At 61.0% G+C, this 25,996-nt stretch overlaps 2 protein-coding genes across 5 annotated transcripts in view; both read left to right on the top strand.

The window, feature by feature from the left end:
- The window catches only part of HIP1 (huntingtin interacting protein 1), a 50,878-nt gene extending 39,243 nt beyond the window's left edge, over positions 1-11,635 (top strand). For 2 of the 4 annotated variants that reach the window (XM_037375174.1, XM_037375176.1), the window contains exons 10-31: positions 1,911-1,986; positions 2,371-2,502; positions 3,141-3,238; positions 3,442-3,514; positions 3,906-4,089; positions 4,185-4,273; positions 4,363-4,479; positions 4,575-4,676; positions 5,471-5,665; positions 5,809-5,956; positions 6,052-6,138; positions 6,228-6,335; positions 6,514-6,650; positions 6,757-6,867; positions 6,956-7,014; positions 7,148-7,241; positions 7,618-7,718; positions 7,831-7,936; positions 8,068-8,191; positions 8,412-8,473; positions 9,071-9,182; positions 9,523-11,635. In XM_037375174.1, the coding sequence (XP_037231071.1) occupies positions 1,911-1,986; positions 2,371-2,502; positions 3,141-3,238; positions 3,442-3,514; positions 3,906-4,089; positions 4,185-4,273; positions 4,363-4,479; positions 4,575-4,676; positions 5,471-5,665; positions 5,809-5,956; positions 6,052-6,138; positions 6,228-6,335; positions 6,514-6,650; positions 6,757-6,867; positions 6,956-7,014; positions 7,148-7,241; positions 7,618-7,718; positions 7,831-7,936; positions 8,068-8,191; positions 8,412-8,473; positions 9,071-9,182; positions 9,523-9,533 (2,326 nt within the window). In that variant the 3' untranslated portion in view covers positions 9,534-11,635. Of the gene's footprint in view, positions 1-1,910; positions 1,987-2,370; positions 2,503-3,140; positions 3,239-3,441; positions 3,515-3,905; positions 4,090-4,184; positions 4,274-4,362; positions 4,480-4,574; positions 4,677-5,470; positions 5,666-5,808; positions 5,957-6,051; positions 6,139-6,227; positions 6,336-6,513; positions 6,651-6,756; positions 6,868-6,955; positions 7,015-7,147; positions 7,242-7,617; positions 7,719-7,830; positions 7,937-8,067; positions 8,192-8,411; positions 8,474-9,070; positions 9,191-9,522 lie in introns of those variants that run through there. The other 2 variants (XM_037375175.1, XM_037375177.1) reach the window with 1 other exon arrangement.
- Positions 11,636-12,814: 1,179 nt separating this feature from the next.
- POM121 (POM121 transmembrane nucleoporin) lies at positions 12,815-24,888 on the top strand. Its single transcript, XM_037401377.1, has 13 exons — positions 12,815-13,086; positions 13,170-13,373; positions 13,690-13,854; positions 15,717-15,797; positions 16,056-16,227; positions 17,276-17,367; positions 18,217-18,287; positions 19,025-19,149; positions 19,550-19,652; positions 19,975-20,151; positions 20,497-22,203; positions 22,926-23,054; positions 23,286-24,888. Exons 1-13 carry the CDS (start codon positions 12,815-12,817, stop codon positions 23,378-23,380), a joined length of 3,393 nt encoding a protein of 1,130 aa, XP_037257274.1. The 3' UTR covers positions 23,381-24,888.
- The last annotated feature ends 1,108 nt before the right edge of the window (positions 24,889-25,996 follow it).

The following is a 25,996-nucleotide window of genomic DNA, read 5'->3' as shown; positions in this document are numbered from 1 at the left end:
GCAGCCCAGGGGCTGAGCCAGCTCTTGGCACAGCAGGGGAACAGCGAGTGGGATTAGGGTCTTCCGTGTGACATGGGGGAGCTGGGCGTTGGGTACATGAGAGGCCATGAGCTGCTGCAGGGTGATTTGCGGTAGGAAGTAAGGTATTTATTTCCAAAATAAATACATTTTTTATTTACAAAATAAATACATTATTTATTTACAAAATAAATACATTATTTATTTCCAAAATAAATACTGGGGGAAAATGGAACTATCCTGTGAAAAGCTGAGTGGTGCAGCTGAGGTGCTGGGGGGAAAGGGTGGCATCCAAGAGGGTCCTGGACAGGCCAGCGCAGTGGGTCCATGAGAACCTCATGAAGTTCAACCAGGCCAAGTGCAAGGTCCTGCACCTTGGTCGGGGCAATCCCGAATATCAGCACAGACTGGAGGGTGGGGGCATGGGGGGGATGGATGGAGATCACCCCAAGGAGAAGGACTGGAGGATACTCTTGAGTTGTTGAGTGACAAATGGGACATCAGCCAGCAATGTGCACTTGCAGCCCAGAAAGCCAAGCACCTGCTGGGCTGCATCACCAGCAGCTCAAGGGAGGGGATGCTCCCCCTCTGCTCCGCTCTCCTCACAGCCCCCCGCAGCGCTGCTCCAGCTCTGGGGTCCCCAGCACAAGGCAGCGGCTTTGAACTGAATGACGGTGGGGTTAGGCTGGACAGAGGGAAGGAATGTTGCACCGCGGGGGTGGTGACACGGGCACAGGCTGCCCAGAGCGGCTGTGGGTGCCCCATCCCTGGCAGGGGACGGGGCTGGGAGCAGCCTGGGCTGGGAGGAGGGGGCCCTGCCCATGGCATGATGCTATGAGATGTGAGGGCACTGGATTAGTAACTGCAGAAAGGAGAGGAGACAAATGGTTGGATTTTGTACCAGTGAGTATGTCGAGGTGATCTCCAGCGATGGTGCTGGAACCAGTCCTCTCGCTGTATTTTAAATGAGCTCAAAAAAGAGCGTGCAGTGAAGTGCCGTGGCCTCTGGTACGTGATTATTTAGGGTAGTCGGAATGAAAACTGACCACTGAGAGCGTGGGGGGAGGATGTCATGGCACTGAGGGACAGCTCAATTCAGGTCACAAACTGCAAACCAGTGCCTGTGGGAAAAACACAGGCCATGGACGTCGGCAGATAGCAGGGGTGTGCATGGGCTCTGACCACCCAGGGCAGAGACCTTGGGGTGGGTACCAAGATACCTGCTGGGGTGGCTGGGGGGGGAGGGGAGCCCCGAGTGGCACAGCCAGGCACTGCCACTCCTCCCCAGAACTGGAGATCCAAAGGGAGGTAGCCCTGCTCCTGGGGGAGATGCTGCTGTGGGAAGCTGAAGGTGATGATGCAGACGTGGCCTCCAGGCAGGAAGCCCCCGACCCGCTGATGGCTGGGGTCATCGTGGGAGCAGTGGTGGTGTTCCTCTGCTGTCCCTTTCAAGCTCTGGCTGTGGTGAGGACAGCACAGAGAGGTGGCTGTGCCTCGATGCATCCCAGTGCAGCCATTCTGCTGCGGCTCATGGATTCATAGACTCAAGTGCTTTGGTTTAAAGTGACCTTGAAGACCATCTAGTCTAACCCCTCTGCTATAGGCAGGGACATCTCCCACTAGAGCAGGTTGCTCAAGTTTCAGGTCCTTCTCCCTGCTCATCAGGTCCTGGCGTTACGGGAAAAAGTCTCCAGCAGTCAGGTTTTGCCAGAGAAGGGAGGCTGCTGATGGGATCTTCCCAGGAGCTGCTGTGGGTTTGGTGGCAGCACATACCATGTCCCCTCCGGCACAGCCCAGTGGCCCCCTCCTGGAGCCAGGCAGGGGGTTGGAGCTACCTGCATTTGCTATGGGCTGTCTGGCTTGGGTCCCTAACCATTCCTTGCCCCTTGCAGGCTGAAGGACCTCTTCTACCGCTCCAGCAACCTGCAGTACTTCAAGCGGCTGATTCAGATCCCACAGCTGCCAGAGGTGAGACCCTGTGGCCCCCAGGCCCCCATGGCCAGGAGCAGCAATGGGGCCGGTGGCACTGGGAGGGTGTCCAAAAAGGGTCACCTGCTGCCTTGCCCGGCTTCCCAGGGCTAGTGACAGCGTGGGGCTCGTGGGGCCTGAGGCTCATCCTTGCAGCCCTCTCTGGGTGGGAACCTGCGGGATGGAGGTGTCCCTCTGGCTGGGATCCCCTCGCGCACTGACCCTCAGCTCTTGCCAGGATCAGTCCCCATGGGTCCTGGCTGCATTCCCACGAGTCTGGGCATGACCACCTCAGCATCTGGGCAGGATTTTGGCCAACTGTGCCTGAAATCCTGCAGCAGTGCTGGTCCCCCAGCACCCAGCCATGCTCCCCTCCCTCCTCAGAACCCTCCCAATTTCCTGCGTGCCTCGGCGCTGTCGGAGCACATCAGCCCCGTGGTGGTCATCCCCGCTGAGGCATCCTCACCTGACAGCGAGCCCATCACAGACCTGGTGGAGATGGACACGGCCTCACAGGTGAGCCACTGTGGTGCTGCCTGTGCCCTCGGGATGTAGAGGGGATGGTGGGTGCCCTTCAGCTCTGAGACTCGGATTATTTCTCCAAAACCATGCTGCGGTGGGGCTGAGACAGTGGGGATGGCCTCAGGCACAGGGGAGCATCCCTGCAGGGGGCTTGGTGGGTGCTGGGTGTCACTTGTGAGTGCTGCTAGGTCTGAAGCCAGGCTGAATTCATCTCACAGGGCTTTTCTTAGTGGTTTGGTGCCCTCCAGTGATGGCCAGCTGGAGATACTTGGCGTACATGGCAGCTCAGCTCTGTGTGCTTGCATTAGGTCTTCACGCCCCTCTCAACCCAGGGTTGTCCTCAGGCTCTTGAGTGTTTCGGATGGGGAGGGGAGGGGGTGTGTGGCAACATGACTTTGGGGATCTTGCCCCCCCCGGAAGTTAGGAGGGGACGGAGCAGAGATGCTCCATGTTGAACATGTCCCAGCACATTCAGCGTGCTGGGAGCGGCGGCGGGGATCCAGCCCTGGTGCCCAGGCAGCAGCCCTGCCAGCACGTGGGCTGGCTTGGTGGTGCTGCGGGGCACGTGGAGGGGGGCGAGGGCTCCTTGGTGGTCGTGGGTTCACTCCAGGTCCGTGCTGCTCTCCCCGCAGAGCCTGTTTGACAATAAGTTTGATGACATCTTCGGCAGCTCTTTCAGCAGTGACCCCTTCAACTTCAACAGCCAGAACGGGATGAATAAGGATGACAAGTAAGCAGTCCTGGTGATGCCGCGGAGGCAGATGAGTTTGGACTAGGAGCTCCCTCCCCGGCACAGCACCACAGCCACCTTCCAGGCTGGTGTGACGAAGGAGCTGCGGTGGCACAGGGGATGCCTCCCCTCCCAGGATGCATCCCCATGGCACCGGCGTGGCTGGTGGCAATGACAATGTACCTGGTGTCTCTCCTTCCCAGGGAACGGTTAATTGAGCAGCTTTATGGGGAGATTGCAGCCCTGAGGGAGGAGCTGGAGAACTTCAAGGCTGAGGTGGGTGACAGCTATCCAGTGGTGTCACACAGTGAGCACTCATGCAGCACTCAGGAGCAGGATGAGACCCAGCACTCACACTGGGAATGGGGCTGGTGGGATGGTGGCTGCGTCCCCAGGTGGGCAAGGTCATGACCCTTTCTGTCCTGCCCTGTCCCTGATGGCTTCTGCATCCCTGGTGCAGCCATTCCTGCCCATACAGGGGTCTCTACGTGTGCCAGGGGGCTGTGTCCCTGCTGGGCAGGGTGGGGAGGAGGCTCACTCCCACTGCCCAGCATCCTTAGTGCTTCACCCTGCTGCATGTGCGGCTCTTGGGATGCTAGCCATTCGGTGGCCACCAGACAGTACCGGTAGGCATTGGACAGTGCCTGCTTGCCTGCCATCCTTGCAGAGCGCACGGGGCGCAGTGCAGCTGCGCGGTCGCGCCAGCGAGCTAGAGGCTGAGCTGGCTGAGCAGCAGCACCTGAAGCAGCAGGCGCAGGACGAGAGTGAGTTCCTGCGCGCAGAGCTGGAGGAGCTGAAGAAGCAGCGGGAGGACACTGAGAAGGCACAAAGGAGCCTGACAGAGATTGAAAGTGAGTGGGGAGAGCTGGCATCCAGCGTGGGGTGAGGGTGAGCCCCAGGGTGGGGGTCCTGGGCGCTCACCTCGGCATCCCTGCGTGCATGGCAGGACGGGCGCAGGCCAACGAGCAGCGCTACAGCAAGCTGAAGGAGAAGTACAGTGAGCTGGTGCAGAACCACGCTGACCTGCTGCGGAAGGTGGGCTCCCTGAAACTCCCTCGGCATCGCCTTTCCCATCCATGCCCCTGATACCGGGGGTCACTGAGCCCCCTCTCTGCCATCACCAGAATGCGGAGGTGACCAAGCAGGTGACAGCGGCCAGGCAGGCCCAGGGGGATGTGGAGCGGGAGAGGAAAGAGCTGGAGGATTCCTTCCAGCGGGTGAGCGAGCAGGCTCAGAGGAAGGTGAGTAGGGATGGGGTGGGGGGACACATGCCAGGGATGGGATGGGAGCTTGCCCATGGAACACCGTTGCCAGTAACCTCTCTTCTTGCCTGCAGTCTCAGGAGCAGGCAGAGGTGCTGGACACGCTGAAGCGGGAGCTGGCAGCCAGCAGACAGGAGCTGCAGATCCTCCAGAGCACACTGGAGTCCAGCACGCAGGTGAGAGCCCGTGGGTGGCCCCTGCCAGCCTCACCACTGCCCTGGGGCAGGCAGCCTGGGCGAAGGAGTGGCCTGCCTGCCGTCATGGTGCTTGGGCGAGGTATCACCCAGTCAGGAGGTATTAGCCATCCTTGGCCTGATAACCAACTCCCTGTCTTCTTCCTCCCCACATCTAGACAGGTTTAATGATCATATCAGGGGGTTTAACGCTCCTGGGCACAAGAGCATGCAGAGCAATGGCCAGCACAAATCGCTGGACAAAATCCCTGCAAGAGCAGCGTCAGGCAAGGCGGCCCTGCCCGCTGTAAAACCCAGGCAGGGAGCGTGCCATTGCATTGCGAGCCTTTGCATGAGCTTGCTGCTGTGCCAGAGGGTATTTCATGCCCGCAAAGCTGTGCAGGACAGCAGGGGTGTCCAGGTTTGTTGTAGAAGCCAGAAGCTGGCAGGAAAATGGAGCTGCCTGTCCCTGGGGTGGGCAGAGACTCTGCAGCAGGACAAGGGTGAGGCAGAGCTGGCTCCAGGGCTAGGAGCCAGTGCCCTTCATCTTTTCCTCCGTCGGGATGTTGACAGTCATAGCAGAAGTGATTTTTTTTTTCCACTGGTAAAGCAAAAGGGCTCCCCAGGGAGCCTCAGCTGGCCTCATGCGAGGCTGTGGGTGCTGCAAGGGTGCTGCCAGGTGGTGGGTGATGCAGAGCTCTGACTTGCATGGACTGCGATGTACCCAGCCCAAACCAGGATCCTAAATGAGTGTTCACCCTTGGCACAGCCCTGACCACTGTTTTGTGCCCACCCAGGCAGGAGCGGAGCAGAGCACCCAGATTGCTGGTCTGGAGCAGGAGAGGGACAGCCTGAGACTGGCAGCGGAGCGGCACGGGGAGGAGATGGCTGCCCTGCAGACCGAGCTGAAGCAGCTGCAGGACATGCTCAGCCGCGAGCAGGAGAGCAGCAAGATGGAGCTGGAGACGTTGCAGACCCAGCTGAGAGACAAGGTACCCTGGGGGCACCACCAGCACTGGGCATCTCCCTCCCCACTGAGCTGCAGGGCTCTGGTGGAGCTGAAGGCGGTGATGGGGAGTGGGGGTGATCCCTGGCATGGGGCGGGAGGGGCATGATGCCTGCGCTGGCTTGGCAGGAAGGTGAGGAGCAGGCACTGCAGCGGCGCCTGGCCGAGGAGCAGTTCGCCCTGCTGCAGGGCACTGCGCAGGAGGCGGAGCGGATGGTGCAGGATGCCCTCAGTCGCCTGGAGGATCCGGCTCACATCGGCTGCACCGGCTCAGCAGGTGAGTTCCCTGGTGCTTGGCAAACCTGGCGTTATCCCAGCGGCAGAGACGCAGGGACGCCCCGCGTTTGAGTCCTGCCTGCTGTCTGCCTGCAGATTGCCTCCTGTCCAGGACACTAGCGGCCTCCGAGTGTGTGGAGCGGCTGAGGGACGCACACAGCAAATACCTTTCCAACCACGCAGGTGAGAGCCAGCAGCGCTGGTGGGGGCTGGGCTGGGGGAAAGGGGCAGCACCCGCCAAGGCTGAGGCGTGTTCTGCTCTCCCGCTGCAGCTGTGGGCTCCCTGCTGCCCTGCCTGGCCCTCTTCGCCCACCTTGTCAGTGACACCCTCCTGCAGGGCAGCGCTACCTCCCACATGGCCCCCATGGAGCCTGCCGACCGTGAGTGCTGCCCGATGGCAGGGGCCAGGGCGGGCAGGGGACTGGGCGGGCAGGATGCTGGGGCAAGTAGGATGCTGGGGCAGGCAGGGGCCAGGGTGGGCAGGAGCTGGGGCAGACAGAGGTTGGGTGGCCCTGTCCCCACGTGCAGCACCCTCAGCCTCTTGTGCTGCCTGCGCAGGTCTGCTGGAGATGTGCAAGCAGTGCGGCAGCAAGGCTGTGAGCTACCTCAGTGCCCTGCAAGACCCAGGGACAGTGGAAGGCGCCGACTGCAGCCTGGTGACAACCTGCCTGAGGCAGATCAGCGCCATCGGGGAGGTGGGTGCCCCAGGAGGGCTGGTGTGACGGGGTCAGGCCACGGCGGGCACTGCCAGAGGGGCTGTGCCACCCCCGGACGGTCCCTTTCATCCTGTCCCCTCTGCAGGAGCTGCGGCCCAGAGGGCTGGACATGAAGCAGGAGGAGCTGGGTGACCTGGTGGACAAGGAGATGGCAGCAACGGCAGCGGCCATTGAAACAGCAGCTGCCCGGATTGAGGTGAGGGTTGCTGTGTGTCGCAAGGCACCCATGGGTGCCGTGCCTGCCGGGACCACTGGCTCAGTACATCCTCTCCCCCCTCCACCAGGAGATGCTGAGTAAGGCACGAGCTGGTGACACTGGGGTCAAACTGGAAGTGAATGAGAGGTGAGCAGGGGCCGGGGCACTGGAGGGGGCCAGGCAGGCAGGCTGGGGCCCAGGGCTGCAGGCAGAGTGGCTGCCCCACAGCTCTGGGGTCTCCCTGCCCCACATGTGGGGCTCAGTGGGGCTTGTCTCGCAGGATCCTGGGCTCCTGCACGGGCCTCATGCAGGCCATCCATGTCCTGGTCCTGGCCTCCAAGGACCTCCAGAGAGAGATCGTGGAGAGCGGACGGGTGAGCCACGGGCAGGGGTGCAAGCACAGCATGGGGCAGCAGGAGCTGGGCCAGCCGTGGGTCACCGCACACTTGCAGGGGACCTGCTGCTCCAAGCTTGGCCTGTTGGGGCATCAACGCTGGCTGCCAGGAGCTTCTGCCCTAGCCCCGGCGTCTCACCATGGCCATGGTCCCTGGGGTGTCACAGAGGTCCCTGATCCCCCTTCCCATGTGGGGGACCCCATGACCCCCTGGGCTCACTGTCTCCCCAGCTGCTACGCACATCCTAAATGAAACCTTGACGTACTCCATTTCCCTGAGAGCAAGGGGTTTGGGGGTCCCCAGCCCTGCCCACCCCCCTGTCCCCAAAGTGTGACCATGCCTTTCCCAATGGCAGGGTGCAGCGTCCCCCAAGGAGTTCTACGCCAAGAATTCCCGGTGGACCGAGGGTCTCATCTCCGCCTCCAAGGCGGTGGGGTGGGGTGCCACCGTCATGGTGTAAGTGCCACTGTCACCAGAGCGGGGAGAGGGTGGCAGGGTGCTGCTGTCCCCACGGGGAGGGGACTGAGGTGGTGGGAGGATGCTCCAGCCCCTCTCTGCCCTCCTGCAGCGATGCGGCCGATCTGGTGGTGCAAGGCAAGGGGACGTTCGAGGAGCTGATGGTCTGTTCCCGGGAGATCGCCGCCAGCACTGCCCAGCTGGTAGCAGCCTCCAAGGTAGGAGCCCCTCAGGACGCTGCTCCCCTAGCCATGGTTTGGGGTGACCCGGGGGCACCGTGTGGTCACCCCAAACTGCGGGGCTGGTCTTCTGCTTGCCCGGCAGCCCTAAGTGCTCACTGCCCCGGCAGGTGAAGGCTGACAAAGACAGCGCCAACCTTTGTAAGCTCCAGCAAGCCTCCCGGGGTGTCAACCAGGCCACAGCCGGCGTGGTAGCCTCCACCAAAGCTGGGAAGTCGCAGGTGGAGGAGAAAGGTAAGTGTGGGGCCGCAGGACGATAGACCTGCCCCGAAAACTCCGCTCTTTGCACGTGCCCTCTCGGGTGGCTGTGCCCCGGTGGGCTCTGCCTGCCACTGCCCCTCGCTTGCTGCCGGCGTGCGGCATGGTGGCAGACCCTGCCAGCGGCACGGAGCTGCCGGGGTGTCCGCGCTGGGGAGCAGAGCTTGAGCAGGGCTGGTGGTGATGTCCTCCGCAGACAGCATGGACTTCTCCAGCATGACACTCACCCAGATCAAGCGTCAGGAGATGGACTCGCAGGTAGGAGGTTTGCCCATGTTTTGGGGTACACGCCCACTGGTGCCTTGCTTGGGCTAACAAGGGGGAGACTGCTGGGGCTGGGGGAGAGGTGGGGGGGGCACCAAATGCAGTGGAATGGGGTACCCTGCCCAGCTGCCTGGCCCCAGGCAGCACCAGCTCCTGGGGAGACGCCAAGATGGGAAGGCTGCCATCCGTTTTCCCGGGAGCCACATGCAGGTAGTCGTCAAGCCTTCCCTGACACCATCCCCATCATGGCACAGCAGCCCTGGGCCTCCCCCTGCCCCTGTCTGCCTGCTGCCCCACAGCACCCACCTCTGCCTGGCGTGGGGCAGCCCTGGGGAGTTCCCCCTCCCGGGGTGCCCATGCGGGTTGCCCTGCCCACACCTGCCTGCGCAGGCAGCAGCCACCTGAGCTTGATCCCCCTCCCCAGGACCACTTGCCATCAGAGCACTCATGGGATGTACCTTGGTGGTCTTTGGGCTTGATACTGGGGGGATAATGGGTGTGAAGGAGGGGTGCCCAGCCCCACACAGCTCCATGCCAGCTAGGTGCTGTGCTAGGCTGCGGGTTGGCCATGGTGTGCGTGATGTCCTTCAGGTGCGGGTGCTGGAGCTGGAAAACCAGCTGCAGAAAGAGCGGCAGAAGCTGGGGGAGCTGCGCAAGAAGCACTACGAGCTGGCAGGAGTGGCAGAGGGCTGGGAGGAGGACAGTAAGTGAATCCCAGTCCTGCTCCAGGCTGGGAAGCTGCTCTGGGAGGAGTGGGACAGGATGGGGAAGCCCTGCCTGTGGGCCAGGCAGCGAGCGTGCATGGGCTTCACTCCAGCTGGCACAAGTGGAGTCTGGGGATAAGTTAGCACGTAGGCAAAGCTGTGGGGACACAACCTGTGCAAGTGCCTGTGGGACCTGCATCACTGCTGGGCAGGGTGCTCAGGTGCTGCTGAGGCTCTGCTGGCCTGTGAAGACCTGGCGGCCCAGGGGGATGGGGCAGAGGGATGCTGGGGGGCACTGCACGGATCCCCCAGCCCCTTACCTTCTCTTGCCTTCCCCAGCTGCAGAGTAGAAGCAGCGGCAGAAGCAGCCTGCAGGGGGGGGACCCCCTACAGCGGGCTGGGACCCAGCTCAGTGCAGCCTTTTGAGAAGACCTACAGTAAAGAGGTGCAGAAGCCACCCCGAAGCACACATCTTCCGCGCCCCCCGCCAAGAGCTGCCTCCAGCGCACCAGAGCTGCCTGGCAAGGCCCGGGGCCGGAGCAAGGGCTTGCCGGCCTGACGCCAGCTGCAAACCGCACGTGTATTTATTAGAGCTGCTTGGGGTTAGGGGGGTGTCTCCGGGGGGGGGGTGTCTTTAACCCTTTAGTTTTGTTTTTGCACAGATTCTCTGAACTCTTTGAGCCGGCTCTGGCTGAGCGAGAGCAGTCAGGTTTCTTTTGCCTCTCGCTGCTTCTCCAGCCTTAACCCAGTCCCTGGCTCGGTGCGAATGCCCCCCCGCCCTGCGAAGGAGCCTGCCACGGTGCCCAGGGCCCCGGGGTGCAGCTGGGTCGGGAGCCAGCTTTTGGGATGCTGCAGGGCTTGGTGCTAGGTGTGTCCCCCCTGCTTCAGCGGGGATACCGAATGCCTTTGGCCACTGCAGCATCAGGGGAGCGTTCCTGTGGGACAACCCGGCCCATGGGACCAGGGTGCCGGGAACAGTGCTGGGAGGAGGGAGTGGGGCGGGCAGTGGGGAGGGTGCTGCCATGAGCTCCTGCACCCCGTGCCTGTCCCTGGTTCCCAAAATGCCCTCACCTCCCAGAGCTGGGCTGCCCTGCCCTGACAGATCACTGTGTTCATGCCAGCAATAAACCCTCCGCAAGGTGCTGGGTGTGGGTTTGGGCCACCCTGGTGCCACCGCACAAGCCACCAGCTCCTGGGGATGGGGGGTGGCTCTAGGGCAGCAGCACAGAAGGGTTGGGAGGCAGCCAGGGTGCCCCAAAACCAGAGCACCCTGAAGCCAGAGCAAGCAGCTCCTCGTGCTTGCTTGCTCCAGGCTGGTGCCACCCCTGTGTCCTCACCACTCTCTTCAGTGCACGGAGGATTGGTGCTGGCATTCCCATGGGCAGGGGCAGCTGTGGGGCTGGCACCAGCCAGGGAACCTTTGTGCCTTGAAGCAGGGGGCTTGGAGGGCAGTGGGGGGCATCTGCCAGCTCCAGGTCCCCCAGCTCATCTTGCTGCAGCAGGAACAGTGATGTCAGACTGCAGCAGTGTCCCTGTCCCTCATGGTCATCACCATGATCCTGCCAGTGCCCCTTGCAGGGCCAGGGTGTCCTTGCCAGCCTGGCAGCATATCGCTGCCTGCACCCTGCCTTCAGGCAGCTGCCGCTTCCTTGCAGGGGAGACAGCCCAACCAGCCCCCTCGGGGTGTGCTGGGGGTGCAGGATCTGGCCTTTCTCCCTTTAGGAAGCAGTGGCATTGCCCAGAGTAGCTGGGCTGTCACCGCGTGCTTTCCCAGCGAGGTCCATTAGCCCTTGGCTGGTGCTCAGAGCAGTGGGACCCACCTGCAGCCCCCTGCCCAGCCAGGTTGGCCTCGGGGCTGCCACCCCCTAACGCGCAGCAGAGCGCAGCCATCCACCGCGTGGGGACCCAGTGTCCCCACATCCCCCAGCCAGCCCTGCTGCCAACACACCCGCTTCCTGCCCCCAACCTGCCAGGGACCCCCCAGGGCTCCCACTGCCCCCCAGGCTGTGCTGCGGTACCCGACCTGCTCCCCTCTGGATGCAATACCAACCATCCTGTTCCTGCAGGGCACAGGGAGCCCCAAAACCCTCCCCGCTCTTTTGGAGGCGGGGGTGGGTGTTCCTGCATGGGGTACCCCCAACTACCTCAGGCCTCCAGGCCGGGTTGGGGCTGGGGGGCACCGAGGGGTTTGTGGGGGCTCGGGGACAGCAGCACCACTTGGCCAAGACCACTTCTCCTCCTCTTGGTATCTTGGCTGGGTGCTGGGGGGGGGCGCAGTCCCTGGTGCTGGGGGCTGGTGATGGGGACGGCGGGGATGTCCCTCTGCTGCAGGTTGGGTTGATTATTTTTTTTTTCCCTCGTTGTATAATAATAATTACTATGTCGTGTGGTTTTTGATTTTTCAATAAAGCCTTCAGCCCAGCCCTGCCGGCTCTGGGTGGGGACCAGGGAACCTGTGTCACCATGGGGGTTCTGGGGCTCTGCAATCGTGGGTGTGCTCAGCACCCCCTAAAAAATAACTGGGGGGGTGGTGTTGGGGGTGGTGTTGGGGTGACCTGGGTGATGTCCTGGGGATGATGTCCACCTACCAGCTTGGTCCCCAGGACCACTCTGCATGTCACCTCCCGTTGCTTTGGAGGAGACCAGGACCTCAGCCCAGAGAAGCAAGGGTGGCTTTGGCCTCCCCACCACCCGTGTCCTTTCCTGAGGGGGGTGGGGGGTGGGGGGGTGACACTTCAGGGGTGTGAGGGCGTGCAGGCCACCCTGCCTTCCCTAGCTGTGCTGCAGGGTCACCCTGGCAGGGCCATGTCACGGGGCTTCTGCTGCCCCGTGGGGATGGTGCCATGCTGGTCGGGGGGGCGGGACGGGACACAATGGACAAGGGAGATGCTTGGGAATGTCCCCTCCCCGAGCATGCCACCATCCCTGCCGCGGTCCCCTGCTCTGAGAGACACGGTGGGGTGGCAGGCAGCTGGGAGCGTTCCCCTGGATATCCACGTCCCCGGGGACCCAGCAGCACAGCCCACAAGAGTGGCTTTCCCACGGTGGCCAGCGCTGCGTGGGGTGGCATGTCCCCAGCCCAGCAGGGCAGGGCGGAGACGGTGGCACCCCCCAGCCAGGGCTGTGGGACAGGGGTTGGCCACGGAGGAGCTGACCCTGCCGCCGCTGGAGACCAGGGACAGGGACTTGCCGGGCTGGGGACATGTGCCTTCGGGTGCCTGCGGTGTTTGCTCACACGTGGTCAGGGTGGGGGGATACGCGGGTGACCACAGGGGCTGGGGCTGTGGGGGACGGCGACACACGCAGAGGCTGGAGTGGTGCGGGGGGCTGCAGGGGATGGGGGGACGCGGGGGTTGGGAAACGAGGACCCTGGCTTTGGAGCGGGGATGGGGAAACAGGAACATGCGGGCAGGGGCCAGGGTGGGCGGACCCGGGGCGGGTGGGCTGGGTACCTGCATGAGGATGGGGACACCGGGGCGGGGAGCCGGGGAGGCCACGCGCGGGCGCGGAGGCGGGGCGCGGCCTGGCTCTGCCCACTCGGCCCAGGCCCCGCCCGCCGCCGGGGCAAGCTCCGCCCCGCGTCGCGCAGTGCATGCCGGGCGGGCGGGCGGCGCGGCGCGGCTGGGAGGCGATGGCGGGCTGCGGGCCGGGCGCGGGGCGCGGGGAGCGTCGGGCCGTGCTGGCCCTGGCGCTGGCACTGGCCCTGGCGCTGGCCCTGGCCTGCCTGCTGCTGCTGCGGGGCGCGCTGCTGGGCGCGGCGGCGCTGGGCGCGGCGGGGGCCTGGTGCGCGATGCGGCCCGGCCCGCCCGTGCCGCGCCCGCCCGGGAAAGCCGCCGCCAACGGGGGCCCGGTCGCTGCCTCGGGCCGGGCCGGGAGGGCCCCGCCGCGCCGCCTCGGCCTGGGGTAAGCGCGGGGGGAGCGGAGCGGGGCGGGCGGGGGGGCGGCGGGAGCCCCGCGGCCCGGTGCTGACCCCTCTGTCCCCGCAGGGTCCCGCACTGCTCGCCGCAGGCCCCGCGCCGCCGCTACCCGCTGCCGCAGGCCCGGAGCCCTGTGCCGGTCGGGCTGCCTGCCGCCCGCTGGGAGAGCTGTTCGCCCCGGAGCGCGCCCTGGGCCCGCCGGGCCGGCCCGCTGCGCAGCCCCGTCACCGTCAGGATCGCCCGGCCGGCCGCCGGCCTGGCCCGCTCCCCAGCGTAAGTACGGCGGGGGGGCCCGGCCCGCTTCGGGCTGGCCTCACGCGTGGGCAGCGCCGCCTTGGCGGGACCGGGCGGGGGGAGCCCGGTGATCCGGCTGTGCCGCCCGCAGCAGTGCCCCTGGGGCGGCGTATGGCTCCCAACCCAGCGGTGACCACTCTGTCCCCGGCGTGGTGGGGAGGGGTGGGTGATCCAGACCTGGAGAGGCTATGCGGGACAGTCCTCTCCCCTCTTCTGTGGGGGCACCTGGGGGAGGGGGGGATCTCACCCTGGGGACCCCAGCTTGCCTAATGCCTTGTCTTGCTTTGCCTCACAGCCTGGAGCAGCTGATCTCACCCGTGGCCTTCCCAGCCAACAGCAGCCTGGATCCGTGTGCAAAAGAGACTGTGCTGAATGCCATCAAGGAGAGCAGGAAGAGAGCTGTGGAGGAGGAGGAGGAGGAGGACCAGGCTTTTGGAAATGATCAGGAGAGCAAGAGAAGGTAATAAGCCAGCAAGTTCAGGTTACCACCAGTGGTTGGAAAGGTTGTAGATGGGGCTAGCGCTTCAGTGGTGACAAATGGGACATGTCCCAGAGTTCACCCAGCCCAGTGTGACCAGGAGTCCAGGTTGGAAAAGTGCTGTAGGAAGTGAACTGCAGTGAGGAAGCACACTACATCACCCAGTCCTCTGGGTTGTGTCGGAAAGTCCTCTGAGACTTCGTTTTATTCTTGAGATCAAAGGGAGGTGGTTTAGGTTTTTGTCTGGGCAAGCTCATTGGTCAAGCATGTTCCCTTGCATTGCTGGGGTTGGGAGAGCCTGGGATGTCATTCAGGGGAGCCTTGCAGGGCTCCCTGGCCAGGAAGTTGCTTCTGTCATCGCAGGGGTTTGCAGACTGGGAAAACATGGTGAGGAAATGCTGGTATCTGCTGCAGGTTCATCATCTCTATCCTTCGGTCAGCCCCAGGCTTCCAGGAGAGACAGGATCCCCGAGTCTTACAGCCCCAGCTGGAAGCTCTGCACTTCAAAAGATCTGCCTGCTTCCTTCATGCACTGTAGCTAGCAAAAGGAGGTAGAATCGTGAGGGTAAACAGAAAGGCTATCTTCTGCTTTTGTTAGTGACGCCAGTGATTTCCAGCTCTGAGCTCAAAGAAATGAGGATGCGGGAAGGATAAGGTATAAATCCTGGTACCAGGTCTGCTGGAGCCTCTCTAACTGCCTGGGCACAGCACTGCCTCACCATTCTCCCCCTCCTGTTTTTTCATCCTTCCCACCTGTGTCCATGGAGGCTGTTCACTCGTGCCTCTTCTGCCCTCCTCAGGTACCAGGGCTGCCTGCCTGGGCTTGAGCAGGGGGAACTGAGAAACTGGGGGAAGAGTGCTCTTGGGTACTACTTGGCACGTGGTACTGTGTATGCTGCTAGAGGTGGCCCAGAGAGCACAGCAGGAGAGGTGCGGGTCAACAGGGAGCCACTGGCTCCTTCGTGCCGCAGCAGGCATGCTGTCCTCTCCTCCATCACTGAATTTCCCTCTACCTTTGAACCCGTGGCTTGGCTTGGTTGAATCTGAACCCTGCAAGAGCCAAGCAGGACAACAGGATGGGTGCACAGACAGGATCAGCTCAGGGTTATAAGTTTATTCTGTTGTTTTAACATGCCAATATGCATCTGTGCCACAAAAGTCAATTCTGAAGATGTTAATGTCTGGCAAGCATGAAGAATGCTTGTAGGCAGAAAGTGCTGTGACCTTTGAGGGCAAAAAGGAGCCTGCATCAGCTGGAGAGCGCAGGATCACCTGTGCGATAGGGTAAGCGTGCTTGGAGCTCATGAGGAAGCACTTGGGCGAAAGTGACGGGCTGACTGTACACCTACAGGTGTAAGGTTTGCTTTCAGACTTCAGATCGTCTCTGACTCATTGTAGGAAGAGGGATTCAGTTTCAGACTCATACAGTCAGGGGTACTGGCTAGGAAGAGGTCAGAGATACAAGTTTTAGAGCTCAGGTCTCTTCCAGAAATGAGCTGCTGAGTCTCTCTGAAATATTTTGGCTTAGAATAATTGATTTGAGTAAAGATTTCTTTACATCAAAACTACTCTGCCCAGCAGGCAGCTGGTGGAGCTGCTGGTGCCTGGGAGGAGGCAGCTTGAGGTAAGAATCGGTGAGGACAGAATCAGGTGGGGAGAAAATCCGCAGCAGGATGTGGATGGGGGAGAACTCTGCCCCAGGTATCAGGTGGGAGGAAGAAAGCAAAGTTTGTGCTTTACCAGTGCTGAGCCTGCCTGGAAGGGGTCCTTTCCCCAGGCTGGAAGGGCAGCCCCTGTCTCTGCTGCCTCCACACTACCACAGGCTTCTGCCCTCTCTCCTGCAGGCGTCACGATAGCAGTGGAAGTGGGCAGTCAGCATTTGAGCCATTGGTAGCCAACGGTGCCCCCGCCTCTCTCATACCCAAGTAAGTGCCCTTGGGCCAAAAGCTGGGAGCTGGGAGGCAGGGGGAGGTCTAAAAGCCTGTGGGCTCTGTAAAAGGAGATTGGCTTTTGCTTGCGGAGCCCAGCTTCAAGGGAGAGCAACAGAGGCTGTGTCGTTGCTGAGACTCGTTTCCCAGTGCTGTGAGAAAGAGCGGGCTTGCATTCTTCCACCTGCCATGCATTTAAAGGACCTGTGGGCAGAGTTCTGGGTGGCTCATAAAATATTCCTTAACCTCCTACAGGCCTGGCTCTCTGAAGAGGGGCCTTGTCTCACACTGCCCAGATGACTGCTCAAACAAGAGGTCACGCACCTCTTCCATGAGCTCCCTCAACAATACATATGCTGGCGGGATCCCCAGCTCCAACCGCAACGCCATCGCCAGCTCCTACAGCTCCAGCCGGGGCCTCTCACAGGTAGGAAACATCCTGCCAAAGGCAGCGCCACAGCCCAGCCCAGAGGGGCTCCACCTTCCCCTGGGATTGCCCCATGTAACTCTAACGCTGGTCTCATAAGAGGAGAGCAATGTCACAGCTGGGTGCCTGGCAGTTGGCACTGCGGGGAGTCCCCAGCACAGCATAGCCAGGCAGTTTCATCGCCTCCTGGGTTAGGCAGGCTTGCTGGGCCAGCAGCAGCAGGCAATAATGTTGCACGTCCTTTGATGTATGCTGCTGGGGGAGCCCCCAGGTTGAGCCTTCCTGCTTGTTTTACACTGAAGCAAGAAGGAAGCTGTTTTCCCCTCCCTACTCAGCCTTGACCAGTTTGCTAGGGTGGATAGATCCAGGTGGAAAGGAAAAAAATAGCTTTGCTGCACTGACACCTTTTCAGCCAGAGTCAGTAAGTATGGGAGCCGTGCATTCCCGCTTTGACCCAGGTCCCCTCAGCAGCTGCTGAGCTATAATAAAATGCCTGTTTACATGCTGGGTTGGTCTTGCAGGTGTGACAGTGAGATGTAGCTGTGGCTAATGGGGCTCTGCATCCGTGTGGGGAAAGGTTTCATCTGGGTTATGTTGGTAGGGAAAGGTTTGCTCTGGCTGGGGTGAGTCTAAAGTTCTTGAGGTGGGATCCGTCCACTGAGCTCCTGGTGAGATGGTGGCCTGGCTCCTGCCAGAGAAGCCCCATACACATCAGGGTGTCTGAGGCAGCCAGGCAGCCTCTGCCTGTGCCACACGAAGGCAAGAACTGGCATCTGACCAGCAACGTCCTCCTCCCCATTCTCTCAGCCAGGCTGTAAGGAACCTGGAGTCCGCTAGCTCCCACAGCAGATTCACTTTCAGGTGGCCAGACTTCATGCTCTATGGAATGTGGAGGGGAGTTAAGTGGTGTTGAAGCAAGAGAGGCTTCTGGTCTCATTAGCCCCAGCCCTGAGAGACAGGATTTAATCTGTGAGCGAGCAGGAGGATGGGGGGCTGTGCTTGCTGCCAGCCCCTGTACTGAGTTACTGCTGGCCTCTCTGCATTCCAGGTGTGGAAGAGAAGTGGTGTGAGTGTGTCCCCGCTGTCCAGCCCAGCGTCCTCCCGCTCCCAGACGCCAGAGTGGCCTCTCAAGAAAGCCAGGTAACTAGTCACTTGCCTGGCGAGCACCTGCTTGTCAATGCCAGCTGGGAAGAGACCAGTTGCCTTCCCAGCCATCCCAGTGCCCCAGTCCTGCTCTCCACTGGAGCCAGGACACTCAAAGTCTATTTCTGAGATGTGACTGCTGGGTCAGCCACTGGTGGAAGCCTCTTTGCTGTGTTAATTGGCGTCCCTGCCCCCTTGTTGCACTGTGTCCCAGTGGCTGAGCTGCACCATCCCTGCTGTGCTCCCAGGCTGGGTTAGAGGTTTAAGGGCTCAGGTTGCCACAGGGGCAGTGTTCCCTTGTGGCATTGGCAGAGTCTGGGTTGCTGGATGCCGAAACACTGGGATGAGACAGGCCCTAACTTTTGCTGTCTCCTCAAAATTGGTTGATGGGAGATAAAGTAGGGTTGTATTTTAGCATCTGCCTTGGAGCACCGGCCCTTTTTCTCCTCCTTCCCAGCTCAGAGAAGGACCTGAGCTTAAGTCAGAACTAAAACCAACACAACTGCCTGCCCTGGTGACAGGGTGGGTCCAAGCTAGGGACCTGTGAAGGGCAGCGGCTCCCATCTGGGACCCCCCCAGCTGCCACCCTGAGGCTGACCTGTCCTGTGGAGGGTGCACAGGCTTGGCAGCCTGACTGAGCAGGGGAGCAGCTCCTCTGTGTGGAGATGCTTTCAGGCTGGTGCGGTGAGGACAAGGCTGTTGTCCTGAGGTCTGTTATTCGGCAGAGACAAAGAAACGCACCAGGGATGCTGGTGGGAGTCCTTGGCGTGTTTGGTCTCATCGTGCTGTCTGGCGACGGGGCCAAGTCTCGGGTTGACCCTAACTGGCTCTCTCCCACTTGCGCAGGGAGGAGGAGTTGCATCGCTCCAACACTTCCACTCCAGTGAAATCGGACAAGGAGCTGCAGACAGAGAAAGGTAAGCGTAGGTGGGCCCCAGCTCTGTGTCCGGGTTAGATGGGCCACCAGTGCAAGCAAGCAGCGGGTCCAAAGATAGCTGACATCTGTAGGTGGGATTGGTTTGTTACCTGGTAACTAGGAACGTGCTGGTCCCAAGGCAGTGGCACTTTCACTGCCCTCTGCAGCTGCCCCAAAGGGATGTCCAGCTCTTAAGCAAGGGGTGCTAACAGTGTCAGTGTGCTAGCAGGTGCCTGGGAGCTGGCTTGCAAGGGGGGACACCGGCCTCCAAGCCAGCAGGGGTCCAGGTGTCAGCCTTGGGGCAAGATCTGCTGTGGTACACAAGTAGAACCCTGATCAGATTCCAGGATGAGCTTGTTCCAATGTTTCCTCAGCTAAAATGGAGAAGAAATCCTTTGTGCCCATTGCAGATAGGTTGCCACGGCACAGCACTAGATGTGGCTCACACAGTTTGTGTGGTTTGTGGTTCAGGTAGGCAGTGTCCAAGGGCTGTCCATGCAGGGTGCAAAGAGGCTGCTGCCTTGTGGAACACCAGCAGGTTCTTGTGACTCCCCTGGGATGCACTGTGGCCAGCCACTCTTCCAGAACATCACAGCCTTGTCCTCGGCTTACAGCCACGCCCCTGGCTCTGTCCTCTGAGATGGGTCATCCAGAGAGAAGTCAGAAGGGACAACCCCCTTGGTACAAGCCAAACGCTGCCTCTACCCAGAGCTGGCCCTGACTTGTCTCCTTCTGTAGAGGTGGAAGCGCGGGTGCAGAAGAAGCAGAATTCCTTGAGCCCACCGTCCGCGCTGGGGAGCAGTGGGAAGCGCAAGCGGAAGATCCAGCTGCTGTCGTCTCGCCGGGGGGACCAGCTGGCGCTGGTACGTCGCTGTCTCGCAGCCCCTTTTGCCCTCCTCTGGCGATAGAATGTGCTCACTGCAATTTCTGCAGGGCTGGGGGGAGACTGACCTGCCTGCCCTCAGGAAGGAGGCCCCGTCCTTGGCCGAGTGGGAAGTGACGCTATCCCCAGCCCCAGTGTCTGGTGGGCTGTGCGTGATTGTGCTGCCTGCTGCCGGACCAGGTAATGGCCTGGGGAAGGCCTGCCGTGCCCTCAGCGCCAAGCCGGGGGCCAAAATGAATGGGGATCGGAGCTCCACGGTAGCGTGCTGTGGCAGATCCACCTGCTCCACGGGTCTTGCGACGGCCAGCGTTCACCACACGTTCAGAGAGGCTCTGCCGGCTTCCCTGAGAAGGAGCTAAGCTGCTGCTCTTTCTTGGCAGCCCCCGCCACCTCAGCTGGGCTACTCCATCACGTCGGAGGACCTGGATGCGGAGAAGAAGGCAGCGTTGCAGTGGTTCAACAAAGTTTTGGAGGATAAGGCTGGTAAGGGCAGACTGGGAACATGGAGGGAACAACAAGGAGTGGAAACAGAGGGTCAGGGCTCACAGGGCAGTGTGGTGTATGTGTGGCACGGGCTAGGGAAGCTCCTGGGCCAGTTCTGCCTGGTCCTCAGGTTTGGGGATGCTCCTAGTGCCTTTAGTCTCAGTAGAGCTCGTGCCCCAGTGTCCCCAGGGTGATGGGTGAGGTTTCCCAGGGCCAGAGCTGTGGGATGTCCATGCAGTTTGCCTACCAGCTGGGGAAGCTCTGCGAAGGGTTAGTCCCCTGCAGCGAGTTGCCAGTCCTGATTCTTGCTCCTTCCCTGTAGATGTGGTCCCCAGCACCACTGCAGAGACTACTACGCCCGTGTCCAGGCCACTGGCATTCACCGTGACCTCCTCGGGGCCTGCGACTGCCTCAACAGCCCCTGCCCCTGCCAGCACCAACTCGCTTCTGGACAGCCTGAAGAAGATGCAGAGCAGCCAGGCTGCACCCACGCCAGCAGGTGAGGAGAAGGAGATGGAGGAGGGCTGGCAGATCGGGACTTTGGCAGAGCAAGGCACTGCAGTGGGAGCTCCACGTTGCCTCTGTGGGAAGCAGGTGGCAAAACTCCCTGTTCAAATGCTCTGCTGGCAGTGGAGCTGGCAGGCGGGCCTTGGGGGGACAGGTTTGGGGATACTGAACCCGTGGTCCTGTTGGGAGCTACGGTAGGCGTGGAGGGCTGAGTTTGTCTGGTACGGGCAGGTGCTTCTCCGGGAGCCTTTGCAGCAGTGGTGTTGGGTGCATGGCGGAAGGGCTGTCTGTCAGCAGGTGACCCCCTGTCCCTAAATAAGCTCTCTCCCCTTTTCAGACTCCACTGGAGCCGCAGTAGTGTCCCAGACACCCTCATCGGCTGCACAGCCACCTGCTCCTGCTGTATCACTGGAGTCGAGTTCTCTGCCTGCCACCTCTGCTGACACCAAACATGTGCCCGCATTGAGTGTGCCTGCCCCTACCGCCCCCACTGCCTTGGGGGCGCAGGCCCCCAGCGGCCTGGCATCTCCTGCGTTCACGGAGCTAGGCCAGACCCCCAGCAGGACTCCCTCTTTCCCGAAGCCAAGCATCCTTTTTGGGCTGCTGAACACCCCTCCTGCCAGCCAGCCAGCAATGACTGCTGCCACTGCTGTGCCCACCACGACAGCTGCTGTGCCCACCACGACCCCAGTCTTCAAACCCATCTTTGGCGCTTTGCCGAAAAGTGAGAGCACAGCACCCTGTACTACAGCTGTCGTCTCTGCCACAGTCACTGTGCCTGCAAGCTCAGGCCCTTCCTCCACATCCTCCACCACCACTGTGTTCAAACCAATCTTTGGCAGCATCACCACAGCTTCATCTCCAGAGAAGACCTCTCCTTTCACCTTCAAACCAACACCGCAGCCAGCCTCAGCCGCAGAGCTGCCAGCAGCTTCCACGACTACCCTGGCAGGGTTCACAGGTCTCCCTAACGTCATCTTCACTACTGCAGCTACGACTGCCACCACGCAGAGTTCCTCCACAGATGCCACCATTAAACCTGTCTTCAGCTTCGGACTTGACCCGCCCACTTCCACCAGCCCCACCACCAGCCTGACTGTCACCGCTGCCACGTCCACCAGCACATCGCAGCCCTTCCTGTTCGGGGCCCCAGCCAGCTCAGCTCCCAGCACAGAAACCAGCTTTGCCACTCCAGGGCCTGTGTTCCAGTTTGGAAAGCCACCTCCAACCACAGTCACTGCCACCACCAGTGTCCCAGGAGTTCCTGCCTTTGGCCAGGCACCTGCAAACTCAACAGCTCCTACCACCACTGTGGGCTTTAGCATATTTGGGAGCACCATGCTGACTACTTCTACCCCAGCCACCACAGGTCAAGCGACGTTGATGTTTGGCTCATCTGTTTCAGCTTTTGGCAGTTCCTTCAGCACAAGTGCAAAGCCGCCACCACCATATCCCAGTGCAGCAAGCCAGCCTGCCTTCAGCGCTGGTGCTGCGGAGAGCCAGCCACCCACCAGCAAGGCTGCTACTGGTCCTGTCAGCTTTGGCCCTCCATTCAGTTTCGGACCTCCCATGGCCCAGTCTGCTGCTCAGCCGGCATTTGGTAGCAATGCTCAGCCAGCCTTTGGCACAACAAGTGCCCAGGGCTCCTTCGGCACCAGCAGCACCCAGGCAGCGTTTGGGACCACCACGTCGGTCTTCTCTTTTGGGACAGCCACCTCCACCACCTCCAGCTTTGGTTCAGCCACCCAGACCACAAGCAGCAGCACTGGCACTGCTGCCTTCGGCACCACCCCTTCTCCTTTCACCTTTGGGGCGACTGCCCAGCCGGGCCCCTCTGCCAGCGCCTTTGGGATCGGCACGCCCACCCTAAGCAGCGGCTCCCCTGCCGTGCCGTTCAGCTTCGGGGCTGGGCAGAGCGGGACAGCCCCAGCGGCAACACCATTCGGCTCTTCCCTGACGCAGAGCGCGCTGGGTGCGCAGAATCAGAGCACGCCCTTCGCCTTCGCCGTGCCCAGCACGCCCAACAAGCAACCTTCGTTCGGAGGTGAGTCGGGGCAGCGGGGCCTGCTCAGTCGGGGTGAAGGGCTGGGCTGGATTTAGGCAGCAGCTTTGCCGCCAGACTTTGCTGAGCTCCCCAGGCTCAGCAGCCATAGAGGGACTGGTGCCCGTGTTGTGCAGAGCCTTGCCATGCGAAGGAAAGGCACTTCCATCACTCTGTGTCCCCAGCCCTTGGTCGTGGAGGGAAATCTTTAAATTCTGCTCCTTGGCCCTTCTGAATGTAGCAGCTCTGTGCAAGTATTTAGCCCAGCCAGGTGCCCTGCAGAAGCCAAGGTCTTGCAAGTGCGTAAAAGCAGTCTGGAGTTTCTTGGCAAGTAGAAACTGCCAGCCAGCGGCTGCAGTCGCTTCTTGCTCTCACGGCGAGGTTTTGCGTACTGCTCTGCACCCTCACTGGGCCACCTTGCCTCCCACAGAGCTGAAACCCACATGCTGAGCAGCTGCTTGTTCTAGAAAGACGGAGGCCTTTGTTCCTCCCTGGCCTGCAAATCCTCCTGTGCAGCCTTGCTGGCAGGAGAGCCCAGGGATTGCCATGAGAGCGCAGCTTCTTGCATTAAGAGGGCTTCTCGGGTGAAGAGGCTGATCCTGGGGGACTGTGATGCTTCAGCCCCTGGAGGGAGATCAGTGCCTTGTGCAGGTGCTGCTGGCTCCTGAAGGCCAGAGTCTTTGTCCTTTGTCGACCCTGGCTCACAGTAGCTCGTTGCTTTCCAGGAACTCCTGCACCCACCTTTGGGCAAAGCACTCCTGTCCCGGGAGCAGTGGGCAGTGGAAGCAGTAGCCTTTCCTTCAGGACACCCAGCACTCCTGCCTCGGGTTTTGGAGGAGTTGGTGCTGCCTTCGGTAAGTAAGGAGTTGGTGCTTCGGCCTTGGGGGGAGCTGATGGGTCACATTGTCCCCTCAGGCTGGGGATGGTGGGAGGGCCAGGCTGTGCTCTTGGAGCCACCTCAGGTGGTGCCTGCTGGGTTCTGGAGGATGCAAAACCTTCCATTCCCCCCAGGACAGGGGTTGTACTTCCCCCCGTGCCAGCTCTGAGTGAGGCTGCAGAGACCTGAGCAATCTTTCTGCTTCCAGGTTCATCCACCCCCACCTTCTCCATCGGGGCAGGATCCAAGACGGGTGCTCGCCAGCGGCTGCAGGCACGGAGACAACACACCCGCAAAAAGTAACCTCCAGCCGCCTGCCGGGCCCCCGCCGCCAGCCTGTGTGAGGAACCCCTGCACACGCGTGGGGGACTCCGGTCTGGAGCGGGGCCAGCAGTGACAGGGCCAGGGCCCCATCTCTGACGCCAGCTGGAGACCATGCTGGGTGGCAGCAACCAGGGTGGGACGGGATAAACCAAACTCTTCTTACTTGAACAGTTCTTCAGCCAAGGCTGGAAGAACCTCTGTACATATCTGCAGCGTTTCCTCCCTCACTTTATTTTGCCATGTTTCATATGTGTAAATTTTTTCCCATTTGCTTCTTCTAGCTGTTCCCTGAGCCCTCCTCTCCAGCCCCCCCCAACAGTCAGCCCCACGGCACGGCAGCTGGCAGAGCCACACTTCCCCACTTGCAGCCCAGCTGGAGATGTGCTGTGTTCCTGCCGGCCGCAGTTCCAGGCTGCTGAGGGGATGCCATCTTCACCAGGTCCCGAAATCTTTCCCTGTTGTTTCATCCCGTGGCCTGGTGAACGTGCTCCCTCCAGAGGGCTCTGCTTCACTGCCGTCCCTGCAGAACTCGAGCCGGGGTTAGTGCCAGCCTGGTGTGGGTGTCTCAGTGCCATGGGCGACTTTCTGGAGCTGGGTGGCAACCCCCTGGCTGTGACCTAATCTCCCATCTGACCTCCAGCTGTGGGACCTCGGCTGGAGGTCTGGGCTGTGGGTCCTTCCGCCCCCCTCCCAGCTGCCGAGCAGCCCCTCCGGCCCTCGCTGCTCCCCGCTGGGCTGTGGGCTCCCCTGACCCTGCTCGCGTGAAGCCCCCTCTGTTTTGCTTTATTCGTGCTCCTGTTTCGATGCGCTCATTGAATCGAGTTTGGAGGAAGAACTGAACCGTGTGTGTGGCGGCATGTTGGTTATGCCGGATTTGCTGTTTGGAGTTTCTTTTTTTTGGAGGGCACCCGTCCCTTAGCGGAGGACTTGCCCTGGCTAATTGGGTGTTGACAGTAGCATCACTGCGTGGCTGCTCGTGCTGGGGGAGTTGTCCCTTTGTCGTTGTGACTGAAAGGCAGGCAGCCAGGGTCAGGGGGACGGGGCCTGGACCCGCAGGCATGGGGGCTCCAGCCCTGGCAGTCTCTCCCCTCCCTTCCCCTCCTGGTGCCCCTTCCCTACCTCGGGGTGCTCTGGAACTGCTAAGAGTCCAGAGCGGGTGGGTTCCCCCTACTCCCCAAATTCACATTGTTTTGTTGGGTTTTTTTTAACCTCATCCCCATCCTTTTGGGTTTTACCAGCTCTTAGGAGCTACGGTGCTGCCTCCTCTGTTCCCATCCAGCCAGGAGTGGGGCCTGTCCCCCTGCCTGGGTGCTCCCGTGGGAAGAGACTGCTGGAGCTGGGGGTCACCCAAGAGCCATCCCCTACCCTGCCCTGGGCAAGGGATGGGGTCCCCACCACTTCCAGGAGTGCTTTGCTGCCAGGTTTTTTACTCTCCGAGCCGTGTGAGTGTGTGTGTCTGCCGAAGTCTAAATTAAAAAAAAAAAAAAGAAAAAAGAAAAAAAAATCACAAATATTTAAACATTTTTTAACAAAATAAAAATTTATTTTTATATTTAAGCTAAATTGCCTTTGAATTCCTTCAAGCTTGGTTCAGTGAGGTTGCCTGACCCCGCAGTGCTGTTGGTAGTGTTTAGCTGTGCTGTCACAGCCCCGTGAGGAGCTGGCCTGTGCCCTGGCTGTGCCCGCAGGGACTGGCTGTGCTGGGGAAAGGCAGCTATGTCCCGTGGGCACTGCCACAGTGCGTCCTCCCGCCCTCTAACATCTCCTTAATTTTAAAATGTGATGTATGTGGATGTGACTAAACATTTTTTTTTTTAAATTCTTTCTCTGAGGATGAGGAGCAGGAGCTCTTTTGTGTCTTACGGTGACGAGTGGTTTTCTTGTCTGCCAGGAACAAGGCGTCTCTCCCAGCAGGCAGAAGAAGGGCAGGTGACCAGGCTCTGTGCAGCCGAGGGGACACAGCCCCTCAGAGCGGTGGCCGAGGGTGTGCAGGCTTCCCCTGCCAGCAGGTTTCTAGCCTTCCCCTGCCAGCGTGCCCGAGGGGGGCAGTGGGCTGTTAGAGCAGAGCAGGCCTGGGACAATGTGTCCTTGGGGCTTGAGGATGTGGCTGAAAAGGGCTTAGCGCACGCAACGGCTGGCCCCGGCGGTTCCTCCCTGTGCCCTGGGCAGGGTGCTGAGCCCAGAGAGCGTTGGCTCCGCAGCCCTTGCCGGTGGCACAGCACTGGACAGCAGCTCAGGGCGGGCAGCTGGGCTTTGGCCACATCAGCTCCAGCAAGACCCATGTGGCAGAGGGAGATGGGGATAAGCAGGGTACAAGACGAGGGCAGCCTGGGGAGCACGGGCTCTGAGTGCTGCCCCATCTAGGTCCCAGGTGCCCAGCCCTGCGAGGAGACGGGCTGCATCCCTGCTGGGAGAGACCCTTGCGCCTGGCCTGCCGTATGTATGTGGCCAGAGGGAGGGTGGGTTTTAACTCAAACTCAAGACTTGGATCATTCCTGGTGTGGCTGATGAGGATTTTAGTGTGAATGTGCAATTTTTTTTCTTGCTTCTTATGTCCCTGGTTTAAAATAAAAAGACTGTGTTCACACCTGCCTT

This window comes from Falco rusticolus, chromosome 1 (genome assembly GCF_015220075.1).
Source record: "Falco rusticolus isolate bFalRus1 chromosome 1, bFalRus1.pri, whole genome shotgun sequence".
Lineage (NCBI taxonomy): Eukaryota > Metazoa > Chordata > Aves > Falconiformes > Falconidae > Falco > Falco rusticolus.
Note: the sequence above shows the minus strand (reverse complement) of the source record. Positions and strands in the feature narration are given on the sequence as shown.

Bases quoted from the DNA above. Each gene is read 5' to 3' on its own strand.
- POM121 (XM_037401377.1), top strand. From the start codon at position 12,815: ATGGCGGGCTGCGGGCCGGGCGCGGGGCGCGGGGAGCGTCGGGCCGTG. The intron at 18,288-19,024 runs GTAAGCGTAGGT...CTCCTTCTGTAG, and splicing joins GGAGCTGCAGACAGAGAAAG to AGGTGGAAGCGCGGGTGCAG. The intron at 20,152-20,496 runs GTGAGGAGAAGG...TCCCCTTTTCAG, and splicing joins GGCTGCACCCACGCCAGCAG to ACTCCACTGGAGCCGCAGTA.